The sequence below is a fragment of the Coturnix japonica genome, chromosome 14 (assembly GCF_054131305.1).
Source record: "Coturnix japonica strain WE chromosome 14, WE-NBRP24, whole genome shotgun sequence".
Lineage (NCBI taxonomy): Eukaryota > Metazoa > Chordata > Aves > Galliformes > Phasianidae > Coturnix > Coturnix japonica.
Window position 1 is genome coordinate 9,200,542 of NC_140676.1, and position 14,206 is coordinate 9,214,747.

Here is a 14,206-nt window from a genome sequence, read left to right on the forward strand (position 1 = left end):
TTTCAGAAGAACAGATGACAATCATGACTACTTTGTCTGAAGGATCAGTCTGTCATGACATAAATAAACACAAAATACTTTAGAAATTCATCTTTTCCAGAAACTTCTCAAGCAACATTGCCTTCTATTCCCATTAGAGGAAAACAAAATAATAATCAAGAATAACCACTTTCTTATGATCTAGGAAGATATTTTCTCTAGTGACCAGGAATAGGATCCAAGGGAATGACATGGAGCTGTGTTAGGCTGGGTCTTAGGAAACAGTTCTTCATTGTGAAGAGTGATGAGGCACCAGAACACATTCTCTGAGGCAGCAGTCATAGCACCAAGACTGCTGGATTTCAAGAAGAATTTTGACAACTCTCAGAAATATGGTTAGAATTTTGGGTCCTTTGTAGAGCCAGGAATTGGACTCAAATCCCTATGTGTTCTTCCAGCTCAGGATTTTACATGGTTCTATGACCATTTCTGTATCTTTTTATAGGAGGTGCAAGGGAATTCATTATTCCTTTATATGTAGTAGTCTACATGGCATTTAGATAATGAGCCAGTCAGGAATAATTATGCTTAAAAAAAAAAAAAAAAAAAGAAAGAAAGAAAAAAAGCTCCTGAAAGGTAGTATGGCTTTACATTGAGAAGTAGCAGGCAGTGCTAAGCCCTGATTGCTAATATATCATGTTGCTTACCAACTGAATGAAAGGCTTAAAATTCAGCTTTTTAAGATCCTTGGTGAATCGCTGTATACCTTATGTTAAAAAGAAACTTCTGATGTTAATTATACATGCAATAAAGAGCCAATATGATATAGGTTAGGGACCCAATCCAGGGCCAATTGAAATTAACGCAGTCTGTTCTCAAAAGCTTTTGGAACGGGGCCTGTGCACACTGCATAACTCCAGATGTCATTGTCTGTGTTGAAATGTATGTCTGAAATGGAAAATGAATCATATAGCAAGGTTTTGATTATGTTGAATAACATTTTCCTCATAAACAAGATTATGCTTTTCATATTTAACTACCTTTAAAAACACTGATAAAATAGAAATGGAAAAGAGCAATGCAAATATTAACAGGCAAAGGATACAGATAGCTCACCTTTTCAAAAGTTCACCACCTTGGAAACTTTTGTACAAAGTAAGTAACAGCAGAAATATCTATTACAATTTTTATTTTTTTTTTTTTCCCCTTTAACACAAGAAGTTGTTCTTAAAGGAATAAAGAAGAGAAAGAAGACTGCTTCAGGGAAAAATTCCATATCTAAATTTTGTGTAGGATTCAAAGGACCTTCCTTACTGTCTCCACCTACAGTCACTGATGTGACTGTAGTGTTCTTTGAATACCCGGGTGCTTTCTTTGATTATTGTTAGGCAATTTGTGGGCAAGTTTTAAAGTTTTTATAAAAGCTTCCTAAAATGATAATAGAACTGAAAATGAATCTCCTGTGAGCTCTAGGAGCCAGAGTCTGATATTCTTTCTGCTTTAGGTTTTCTCTTGAGTAGAGAAATTCATGCTGGTACACTGATCTGCTCAGTGCTTACTCGGGTATCTTTTAACAAAACACTGTGCAAGTGATGACAAAATGTGTCTCCAAGTAAAATTTATTTATTAATTTATTTTTGGCTTAATGAAATGATCTAGTCTTTTCCTAAAGAGGGAAAAACATTTCCTTATACCCCCAACACATATGGTCAGAAGGACTAGTACTGGGAGCAATAATATTGTATCCCAAGGAAGCATTGTTGAACTGTTTGTGTGGTCTGCATCCTTTAATAGTGTTCAGATGCTACACTGTGGTTTGTACTCCTACTAATGTGGTAAAGGTTGTGAGAAGTCACTGGGGAGTTTGACATATTTCAATTTGTTTCTCTTTTAATGAACTGTTTTTCCATATTTGCCCAAGAAAGTTTATTTATTTATTTATAAGAAATGTTTGGTAGTCCCATATGCACTTGCTAGACCCTGGTGTCCCCACTTCATCCCCAGGTTGACAATGATTCTGTTATTCCAAAATTAGTTTTCTGGCAACAATGAGGTACACAAATTCTGCATGTAGAAACAGGGGCAGGAAATGCCTTCTGCTGCCATGAGTGTCAGTTACACAGCTTCAATCAAAGGAGGGCTTGGATTCTATGCCTGGTTTTATTTTATTGTTAACGAAGAAAAGTATTTCTTCTCAATCTCTATTTTTTTTATAGGCTTGGCAGGTATTTTAGGACTGAATTATTGTATTTTTAATTTGATCATATTTGCACTAATACTGCCTCTCCACAGAGGGGGTTTCTAGCTGGAAACCTCTCTAGTTCTGGGTAATCTGAAAGGTTGTTATTATTATTGTTGTTATTATTATTATTATTATTATCATCATCATCATCATCATCATCATTGTTATTAAATGATTCTGGCTGAGATATTAATGCTTTAAGCAGTGAGGAACAAAGGACATGTACAGAATTGGACCATCTAGGAAAATTCTTTACTTATATGGGCAAATATTTGTCATCCCTTTTTATTAGATCATGGAATATCTTATCCCTAGTGCCAGGGAGACAATATTATAGGCTTTTTGTCTTCTACTGTCCTTATTAGAGCACATTCCTTTGTGACTTTGCTGTGCTTAATTCAAGAGAAAACAGTTTTGCATTTCCAATTCCCTGGTATTCAGTCAGTTACAGAGTGACAACTAGGTAATTTGCAGACGTACCAATCTGTATCCAGCATAAGAACATCAGGAAAGAAGTCACCCTGTTTACTTTTACTGGTTATTTTTAAATCTGCCTCTAGATGCATGAATCGCTCAAAAGTTACTTGAAACTGAGCTATTTCTTATGAGAGGCAGAATTTCATTGGCAATTATGTTCACTAAAGACAGAGAAAGGAAGTATTTGGGGAAGAAAACAATCTGATAATAATCAGAACTGAACTGGTTTACTTACCTGTCCTTAAGGCTTCCTATATTCAGTTGAACCATTCAGTACCAACTCTGCACAAAGTCAGGTGTCACACTTCTTTATTCTTCAATATTTGTTCTTTTTTATTTTTTTAAATTAGAATACAAAATCATCCCTGAAGAAAAATCTAATGTACGCCCTGGGACTTGTAAGAAGGTTACATGGCAGTTGCTACTGATAATAACAAAGCTTATCTCCTGAACTGTTCTACTTTTTTTTTTTTTTTTTTTTTAGTATGAAATCTTCATTCTTATAATAAGATTATGTTAACATAGTAGAATAGTTTGTAATGTATATTTAAAAAAAAAAAAAGTAAAATATTTCCCTCTGTGCTGTAACTCACTGAAGTTACTGACCAGTTCAATCTTACATGCAATAAATGCCTCAAAAAGTGAATACTGAAAACAGTTGCATATAGTTTCAATTTATATTCTACACACAAATATAGGATTTACTAATTCCTAGACTTTTACCTGATTAACTGTGAGACTTGGGTTAACAATTTGATGAACACTGGTTCAAAACTATGTGCTGTGTTGTTGCTCCCTAAAGATAAAGTGTGAAATAGCTGCAGCTACTCTCTTTCCCACTTGTAAAAACAAGTACTTGAGTACTTCTGAGGTGTGTTATGGGAAGATTGCTGTTTCTTGCTTCCTTATGTTGCTGCTTTTCCACAGGCAAGACATAGCTATGCAATCATTCAGCTATTGTTTAATACCAAATCTTCTCAGGATGCAGTATCTACCAGTTTGCTTCAACTCAAGTGCTGTTAGTATCTTTAGGTGACAGTTTCCCTTTTGTCACACCTAAGTCTTTGGACTTAGACATCTGAAAAGCCTGTAAATATTTCTAGAAGATATCAGGCACTGCATGATCTTTGGCCTTTCTCGGTGTCTGAAGGATATTGCTGAGTGGCTAAACCTATCAGTTGTATATATACATGTATATATATACATACATGCATATGATTCAAAATAATATAGTAAATATACTTTCAACTCAATCAGCAATGTAGCTTAATAGTCAACTTATTATTTGAAATAAAGTCATCTCATGTCTTTTTACTAGCAGAAGAGAGGCCATGTGTTTATTAAATATGGCCATAGAGGAATTTCAGGATGTTTTGTAACAAAATATTTTAAAATTCAGAATACAAAATGGAAGTTTATATTTAGCTTGGCTCAAATAACCCTTTTCCTACTGATTAAGGTTATTAATAAAATAGTTTTATGTTTGTTCAGAGTAGCACAAATCTACCAAAGGCACAGTATCGTTCAACTTGAAGTAATATGACAGGTATTTTTCTATTGACAGTATATGAGGAACTAAGCATGAAAACAATAAAGAAAAAGGCAGTAACTGAGGCATTGTAGACTAATATTAGAAAACAATACATCAATGTTTGTGATAATTAAGAACATATTCAAATGTGTTTCACTGGATCCTGGAACTGAATTGCTGGGATGCTAATTAGTTCCATGGTTTCTATTGGTGTCATAAAGAAATATAGAAACCAGAAAATATTGAAAGAAGCAATGTGCAGAATTCTTATAATCGGAGCAGGATATTCATTTGCATTAACAAGCAAGAAATCTTTCTTATTCTTAAATGTAAAATATTAACTATTATTTATTAGTCTTTCTAGAGATTATTAAAGTCTTTGAGGATCCTTACATACCTTTTCAGGGAATAAATTTGAAGCATACCTACGCTATCTTCACCTGCTTATAGTCCTGTTTTTTTTGGCGGGGGTGATGTATTTCAGCTCAGATATGAGCTGCCAGGGTCATCCAGCCACAGCACTTCTGCTCTGGACTTGGAAATTGCCTTTAGTATTTCTGTTATTGCTGGAGGGTCAGGTGCAAGCAACAGCAGGAGCACCGTGATTGCTTGCAGAGTTATCTATAGCAGTAATCTGTTTCAGTTGATGTGAACTAGAATTTAAAGGAAAATAAATATTTGAAAAACTCAGCTTTAATGCTGATTCTTTGAGGAGGATTTTGTATCTGATGCTGTGGGGGCCCATAGAAATCCTCAAAAATTGAGGTTGAAATCTGGTAAAAGAGAAAAGGGAAAGGCACTACTATTTTAGCCACTTTGTCCCTTAGAATTGTGCCACTTTTCTGATGCTTCGAGAGGCATTTTGCATGCTTGATTCCCTGTAGGGAACATGTGTTTGGAAACTGAGATGGATGCGTCCGCAAAACTCTGCCCTACACTGAGATGAAGAACAAGCTGTTGTTTCAAATGCTCAGTTCTGGCTTACTTTCATACAAACTGTCATCCTAAAATGTTCTAGCAATGCATTTTTGGAAAATACTTAATTAGGTTAAAATTTCCTATAACTATTATATTTCTATTTCATTGTAGGAAAGGAAAACAACATTAAAAAGTAAACAGTCCTTTCTTGCTCAACAGTCTGTTTATGCTTTGAGTATGAAACATGACGTAATGCTTTATCTTGGATCTAAATCATTTCATTTTGCAGGTCTTACCACTGCGAAACAAATTTAAATGTCTGATCTTCCTCACTCTGTGGCTACATTTCAGCCTGGTTGGTCTGTCAGTGGGTCTTTATGTGCTGTTGAGTACGTGATCGCATATCCACACCTTGATGTTCACCTTTCAGCCAGCGTTCTCAAAATCTGGGCGCTATGTTGGTGTGTATGTTTCAATGCTTCTGTAGTGACTAATGAAAATCTCGTAGGTACTCGCTCTGTTGTATGAAACTGTGGATGAAGTTCCTTAGATTAACACTCCAGGGGACTGCCCTGGAAAACAAGGAAGAGGAAAAATAGCAATTTTGACTTTAGCATTGATTGGGAAATATATTGATATTGGTCTTAAGTATTCCTTCTGCTGGGTTGGTGAGAGTATTTGAGACTCAAATTCCATAGAGAGAGTCTCCCTTCCTGGATACCTTCAAAATCTGACTGACTGAACGTGGTCCTGAGCAGCTTGCTCCAGGTGCCCCTATTTAAGTAGATGAGTTGGACCATATAACTTCCAGATGTCCCTTTCAAACTTGTCTGTGAATTGTGAAGTATGGCAGAAACTGAAGCACTTCTATTTTTGAGAACTTTTTAAAACCATAAAAATCCTACATTTGTCTTTTATCTGCTATAAATATTTTTCTTCCAGCTAAATTACTTTCCATGGAGACCAATACTTTAGTATTTTTATTCTGTATCTGTAGCTTGTGTTATTTTCCAGTGCATTGACATTAAAAATATTTTAGTGCTAAACTCAGTACAGCAGCCAAACTTGCTTCCAGGTTTACTGAATTTGACACTGCTTCTACCTGGGCACCACAGGTTTAATGGTCCCGCAAACCAACACTGCAGAGATCCAAAACTTTTTAGCCAGCAGCACTGCAGTAAAATAAGCCGTGGATATTTAACTGGTCGGATGTATATGCATTCCTAGCCATTGCTGTAACTATGGGCCAGTTTAGGAAAGAAATAAGAGACTGTAAGTTTTATCCTGCAAAATAACAAATGATTTCAGCTTCTATAATGTCTACGTAATCTTTCAGCAGAAATTCTAAAGGCTTTTAGACAGAGCTCAAAATGTGTGAATAGTGATAATGATTAACCAGTTTCTGCTGATGGTTAAAATCACCTGGATTGGTTCCTCTGGAGGGAGCTCCTGTCACAGAACGTGTGTGGAAAGGGAAGTACTATGGGTTTGAACCTTTGTTTGGTGAGAGTCTGGAGTATAGACTTTGAAAACTTAAAAATAAGATGCTTCTGGAGACTGGATGGCTGGTGTGCAGGGTGTGGAGCTGTGCAGAGAGTCTAGCCAACATAAGGATTGCAAGCAGTACCTGTGTACCAGAGCAACACTTGAACTTTTTTACCCTGCTTTTCAGTAATTCCTTTCCTCAAGCACTTGCACATGGCTCTTCACTGTACTGTGTAAACTTGCAAACATTTCCTGCTGGTTACAGGCGTGGTGTAATGGGCATTGACTGATACTCACATGTGGGCAGTGAGATTAAACTACTGCCTGTGAGAGCTGATGCTGTCAGATCATAGCAGAGGTTTTGTGCTATCAGGGCTTGTGTAGCTTTGCAGGAGTTGTAGACATTCTGCATGTAAACTGTTCCTACTGCACTTGAACTTTAGAAACAATTAGTAGAAATAATAGCTATATGATTGACTGGTAAAAGCAACAATATATTTTAATATTAATTAAATAATAATAAAAAAGAGAATGGTCTTTACTTAAGATCTCACCCAGCAACTACCTTTGAGGAAATGAGAAATGTGCTGTTTCATAACAAGCGAGAAGGGAAATGTTATTTAAACAAAGAACATCTTTGTTTTGCCAGGGAAAAGTATTAAGGTAGTTTTGGGAGGAAGATTATTTTTTTAATGGAAGAAAAACAAGATTTTCTCAAAAGCTTCAAAATGTGATTTTTATGCCAAGTGAGATGCTCAAGCTTTGCAAAAATAAAATAAAATAAAAAGCAATACTGAACTGTTGAACCATCTCTGTATTGGTTTCACAGCTTGTTAAAGTAAAGTTTAATGAGCTGAAGAATAATACAGTCTGCTTTCCCAAACAAACTACATGAAAACTATTTATTTTGGTTTTCTTTTAATGGAGTCAAAACTATTGTTTTTGACCCATATGCTCATTTGATAAGTTCACATTTAGGGCATGTCTTTGCCAAATGTCATTTGGGGAAGTGATATGGCCCAGCACCTGCTGCAGGAAGTAAACCTATGGAAATAGTTGGAACTTCAACTTGAACGAGCTCGGTCTTCTCAAATCTCATACCTATAGGACAGCATAGCTGGTGTGTTGAAATGTCAGTTAATCATTCTTCCTTCACTGTAATAAACTACAAAACTTTGTAGTACTTCAAGGACTTCAGTGAACAAAAGTCTACGATTCCACATATGTTGGAGAAAATCCTTTAATAAAACAGTTTTTATGCACTGGATTTTCTGAAACTGCTGAGCATTTGCAATGTAGCCAGTGGATCTGTTTTGTGCCTCAGCTGGAACCCAAGTTCAGGCCTAGGCCTTTTCTCCCTGAAGTTACAGGAGGTAAAAGCTTGGTATGTACCTACATTTGTAACTGAGCAAATTTCCCCAGCTGACCCAAGAATACAGTTGGCTTCTTTCAGATGCAGCTGCATGCAGCCCTTAGCCAAATGGATGGGTCATCATGACAAGGGGCCTCTGAAAGGAGAGGAGATGATAGGGAGAAAATAGAAGGGAACTGCCAAAGTGCCTCCTTCAGCAAAGCAGGATGCTGTGGAGAGTAATGTTAAGTGCTGCTGTTTTCAAATAGCTGGAATTAACGAGTCCAACAGAAAACATTTAAATACGAGAAATGGTATTAGTCAAGGTGCTTATATACTCTTCCCCCAAACATTAAATAAATTTCTTTTAAAAGGCTAAGGATTTATGTGCAATAAAATAGTGAATTCTGAATAAAACACTGCAGTGTTTACCATGGTGGTGTGTGTGTGTGTGTGTGTGTGTGTGTGAATTAAAATAATCCAACAACAAAAAGCAATGTTCAGGGTGCTAATGATTTGTGGTTTTAATATTCACTTAGTTGTTTTTTTTGGATTTTGTTTATTTATTTATTTATCTTGCTGCATAAGTCCCGAGTTTGTAAAGATGGCTAATGTCTCTAAATATATTCCATGATGCACAAGGAAGGGAGGCCATTTCTCTGGAAATGCATGTGATCTACATCGTCAGGAAGAAAGAAAGACAAAATGGCTCTGAGGCTGCTGACTACTAAACCAGAGGTTCCAATGGCCACATAGGCAGCAGCACCTTTGAGTCACCTTGTGCGAGCCATATTTATTTCATGGAAGAGCTGTTTGCTACTGCAATTGTTTTAGAGTTTCTCTTCTTCGCTGGACCCAGCTTAGCGGGTGAGATTGAAACTCATAAATGCTTTTGGTCCAAGCAAAATCAGAGATGATAGTTCATAAATGAGGATTTATAAGCTAAATACAATAAAACTTAGTACTATGGTTTATCTGAGACAGTAAACACAAGTGTTCAAAGTCAATTTTTTTTTTTTTTTCCCTAGCAATTTTAAGTTTTCTGACTCACCGTCCATCCTATAAGCTTAGTACGGAAAGGCAAGATGATGCATCTATGTTTCAGTATTGTAAAATACATATAGCTTCACTGCTGAAAATGAAGCTATTCTGCTTGTGTAATTTTACCCAATGCTGTGACTTCGCTGTTGTATTTGCCTGCATTTTAGAATCTCTTAGAAGCACCAGGGACAGACATTTGTGTTTAAGATCATTTTATCAGCCACCAGTTTCTCAAAGCAGACCTATGGTTGTCTTATGACTGAAGGCTGTTCTCCATGTACCAGTACACTAAATTCCTTTGGCTCATGCCTCTCTGTGACTTGGAGGGATCTTGCAGAAGGTATAAAGTTGGTGTGGCCAGAAGATCCTTGCACTCTCTAATTGCCAGGCTCCTGGGAGCTGTAGCCAGCCATGTGTGGAGGTAATAAATGAAATGTTGTTCTCCAGAGAAACTGATTCAAGCCAGTATCTGTAACTTTTTCAGTTCTTTTAAAATAAGGCCAGGAATAATAAACAAGCAACACTAAGCAAACAAACTAACAAAAAACCCCAAACCAAATATAACAGCAATAAAAAAACAACAAAGAACTATCATAGGTGCAATATACATTTTAAGTTTTGAATGAAACTGCCCCTTTGCAATTTAGTTTGCTCATTTGCCCTCTCTCGTCTGAACTGTGTTGATTTTCTTTAGTTGCTAATTCAGTGGAATATGTTTGTTACTGGAGTGCTATGTGGTGTTTCTGGGGAAATGAGCGGCTGCTGTTGTGTAATTGTGATGGTTCAGGTGGGCCTTTGGACAGGCAGGGTCAAATATGGCACTGCTGACAAGATAAAAATTCTCTAAATGCTTTTTGTGCTCTGTAATATAATATATATGTCCGATGGTCTCCATGGGTGATCTGTGTAGGGCCTCTATGCTGAACAATTTCCTCAAGTAACTTCTGAGATAACTATTAAAAGATAAGGTAGAGAAATAAGGATGAGGATAAGGTAAAATATTTCAGCCTTTCTTCTCTCTCTGTCTCTGTCTCATTGTAAGAACATCTATTAGGGGTTGTTCAAGACGTACTTTTAATAGTGTTAAATTCCCTCTGCTGGTACACAAGTATGCGCCTGCACTTGTAGGTTTTTATAAGCTGTAGATCAAATTTGTTAAATGAACAAGCAACAAGGTGCTAGGACTGAACAGTATTTGCCCAGATGTTCTACATGTACTCAAATACGAAACTGCTGACCTGTTACTGATAATGTGATCTGGTGGTTGAAAAGGTTTAGAAGAATAGGAACTAGAATGTGATGCTGATTTAATAAGGGCTCCAGGAGAATGAACAGAACTACAGACCATGCAGCTTGACTTTACTGGGCAAATGTGTAGGACTATTTAAAAAACAAATAAAAGGAATTGGCAGGAGTGTGGGAATGTTTGGCACAGAATCGCTGCTGCTTTTGCAAATGCCAGTTTTCAAAAACCCAGTAAGAGTTTTTGATGGATTCAGTGAGCATAAGGGTAATCTAGTTGATATTACTGGCACCGTTGTGCCTTCAAACTAAGCCCCATTTTCTTATTAGTAGAGCTAGTATAGAAACATACTAGCTATACATGAATACCGTGGCTAGAAGCTTTAGGAATTACTAACAAATTTCAGAGCTCTGTTTTACCACTTGAACCCAAAATGTGGAATCTCTTTGATTACTGAAAATGTTAATTCCTGGACCTACAATGGATTGTGTGTGAATTCAGTGCTTGTCATTTGCAGAGCCATGGAACTGAGGAACTAAACAAAATAGAGATTGTAGATTTGGAGCAAAAGTGAGTATTGAAATAAACTATGTGTTATAACATAATGGATGTCATCCTCAGATTCCACATATGTGCTCTATTTAGCCTTACAAGGGCCTTGTGTTAGACTGCCTCTTAAATCTTAAGAGTATTTATTTTCATACCTTACATAGAGAAGGTACAAAAAAATTTAATGTTAGCATATGTAACTGCCATGATGTGATTCTAGATGTGAATAGCAACACATGGATGTAATTTTTTTTATTTAGATGAAACAACAAACTTCCATAGTTTATTGTATGCTTGATTAATGTACTTCAATGTTGTCTTGATAACTTGAAACAGTGGCTTTTTCTTTCATAAGTGATACAATTTTAATGCACTTATTTTTGTCTCAGATGCATATTTGGCTCTGTTCATTGGTTCAAGTGGCCCGGCAAACTCAGCAGTACTGGAAGTTCCCATTTCTATTACTGCTGATGTGCCAGTACTAGAACTCTGGAAAGTGAAAAAGATGCTAGAAAATAGTGGCAGAACTCACACAGCATTAGTTACATGATGTTTCTTGTTCACAAGAAAAGTGCCAACACGTAGAATGATAGACAAGAAATGTCTTTTCTGAATGGACACCTCACATGGTAGATGAATATACATAAGCACAAGTTTAACTGAAAATGTCCATTCTCTATGAAGAGAAAGCAGAATACTGCAGGGTCCTAAGAAAAGAAATCCCATCCATTTTCATAGGACCATCTGTAGATCACAGAGCTGTAATATTGTGTATTGCCTTGAATCTACTGTGTTAAGCTTTCATGGACTTGAAAAGATTCAAGATGATCTTATTTCTTTCTCTATTTTTTTTTGGTGCGCTCTTTTTATAACGAGCAAAGTCACTGTTAGTTAGGCATTATTGTGCATTTAAGAACTCAGCAATATAATTTTACTGTCAAATACCCTGGCAGCTGCTCCAGTCATTAAGTTTGAACCAGTTCCCCAGATAGAATAAGCCATATTCAAGGAAAAGAAGAAGCTTTTGGCAACGCAAAGATTTCTATTCTATGTTTTTTTTGCCAATGCAATTTTGACTGAAAAGAATGCAAGCATTTTTGTACTCTTAACTGACATAGATATCCTAACTGAAGCCAACAACTGTAAACAGACTTTGGTAAGATTGAGAGGAAGTATCGCAATACATCTGCTTGAATATGTAGACTGAGGTGCTTTACATGAACTTTCTGAAAATTGAAGCTTGCTTGTCTGCTGTAAATAATAATAATAATAAACTGCAGCATTGCTTTTGTCCTAAAGCCTATCAACAGAAAATACTAGAATGTTTCAGTTGCACTGTGATCACTGGCAAACACAGCTTCAGGTCAGCCAAAATTCATGCTGTGTTTGGCAATTTAGTCACAAAAATGAAGCTTAAAATATTTTTTATGTTTTTGAAATACAGTATTTTTATTTAGCATTAGCAACAACATTTGAAGTGTGTAGTTTTAGCTTGAGCAAATTTTTGCTGTAACTCAGAGCAGTGTTCCTCTGCAGAAAAGACGCTGCACAGTTAGACAAAGAGTTCCATTTTCAGTGAGGTGAAAATGCAAAGTCGTTTTGCATTGGAGAATCAGTTTCCACCTCTTGCTGTGAGGCTTAAGGAATATTTCATGTTGTCCTCTGGCAGTTAGTGGTGAAGAAACCACACGGTTATGGGTGTTTTTCAAGTTTAATATCTCACATGATTTTCAAAATTCTACTGCATCTGATTTATCTTCAGGGCTTTTAACCATGGCAGTAATACGTGATCAAGGGAACAGGAAGACGACTGTATTTTCTTCACATAAACACTTTGAATCTGGGTATTACGAATTGTCACCAACCAAAATCAGTATTCATGTTTAAGTATTGGGATTAAACTGAAATTCTGCCTCTTAAAACAAGGGATAACCCTTTAGGGATTATGTTGACAGTCCCTCAGTACCTGAATGGTAACCTTCTATTCTGGTATCAATAGATTAGCATCTTAATGGCATGTAGTCTTTTCATTCTAGCATGAAAGCTTTCCCGTTTTTACATTGCAGTGTTCACCATTTTGCTGCAAAACAATCTGGACGATCTCTGCTGGCAGAAGTCAATGGAACCTGAGGGTGATGGAAAAATTATCATAGAGGTAGGTGGACTGGATTTTTGCATCAACTTCTGTTTTGTATAAATATGCTTCATTTGCTAAGAAACATTTTTAAAGCAAACCATTGAGACAAAAACCAGAGAGTAAATACTGAAACTCAGTGCAAAAGGAAAGTACAAATGGCTTATTATGCAACGGGGGCTGCAGAAGCCTAAGTGAAACCTAAAAACCAGAGAGACTTGAGCTGAAAAAAAATTGCCAGAAGCAGTGGCAAAGAGCTTAAATCAGGTAGGATTACAAGTACTTTGGAAGGTTTCTGCTGTAGATTCGAAGTTGTCATCTCTTTTCAATCTCAATATATCTTTACCCCACTCACTGACGTGACCTTTTATTCAACCTAAGTTTGGATGACTTTGTGCTACCTTCCAGGAAAGGAACTGTTTTTTTGCAGCTCCTTCTTACTCATTTTGAGAAAAGGATTAAATCTTTCCTCTGACCAAGCATACAGGCATGCTAAAGTGAAGCCACTTCATGCTCCTGGCCAAACAAAGAACAATAATACCCACAATAAGCAAAAGCAGATGGCTTCAGTGGCAGGAAATGAATGAGCCAGACTGCAGGTAAAATGGCTTTCTGAACACATCTCAGAGGTTTGTAATGACAGGTTCTTTGTTATCTGGGGCCTCCCCACAGGAGGCCAGATGTCTTCTGTTGTGAAGGGAGATAGATAGAGATGCTCTTCCTTTTCCTCCCCCTTTAAGTTATGGCTGTTTAAGTTACTGCTAATGGAAGTAGAAGCCTGTTTTTCCCTCTTGCTCTCTGATGTTTTTGGAAAGAGAAGAGATAGTTAGTGAAGGGGTATTCTGATATGAAAGGAAAGGCCCAGAACTGGCCTTTACCTCCCAGTGACCCTCATTTTAAAGAACAGGGAGGTCAGTGCTGCTAATTGCACTTGAAAGGATTAACCACTTGATTGCTTTCATTTGGTGGAAAAAAACCACTATTCATTAATCTAAAAGTTGAAAAAATGCATCAGAGGTATCACGATGTTTTCAGCGTGAGGTTGATGACCTGGATGGTTTGGCTTATACCAATTTTGAAATTAAATAGAGGATTAAAATCTTTTTGTAGAGGGGAGAGCAGGAGGTGGGGAAGTACATCTGGTGCTCAGTACAGATTTGCAGCAAGAGTGATAATAAACTCCTTTTTCTGTCCTTATAAAAAGTTTTTGCAGGAATATCAGCATGTTAATTATGGATTTTAGATGTGCTTCTATC

At 36.7% G+C, this 14,206-nt stretch overlaps 1 protein-coding gene across 1 annotated transcript in view; it reads left to right on the plus strand.

The window, feature by feature from the left end:
- The window catches only part of LOC107318738 (uncharacterized), a 60,465-nt gene that overhangs the window by 43,740 nt on the left and 2,519 nt on the right, over positions 1-14,206 (plus strand). Inside the window, exon 3 of the mRNA XM_085515480.1 lies at positions 12,883-12,971. Within this exon, the coding sequence (XP_085371606.1) occupies positions 12,883-12,971 (89 nt within the window). The remainder of the gene's footprint in view (positions 1-12,882; positions 12,972-14,206) is intronic.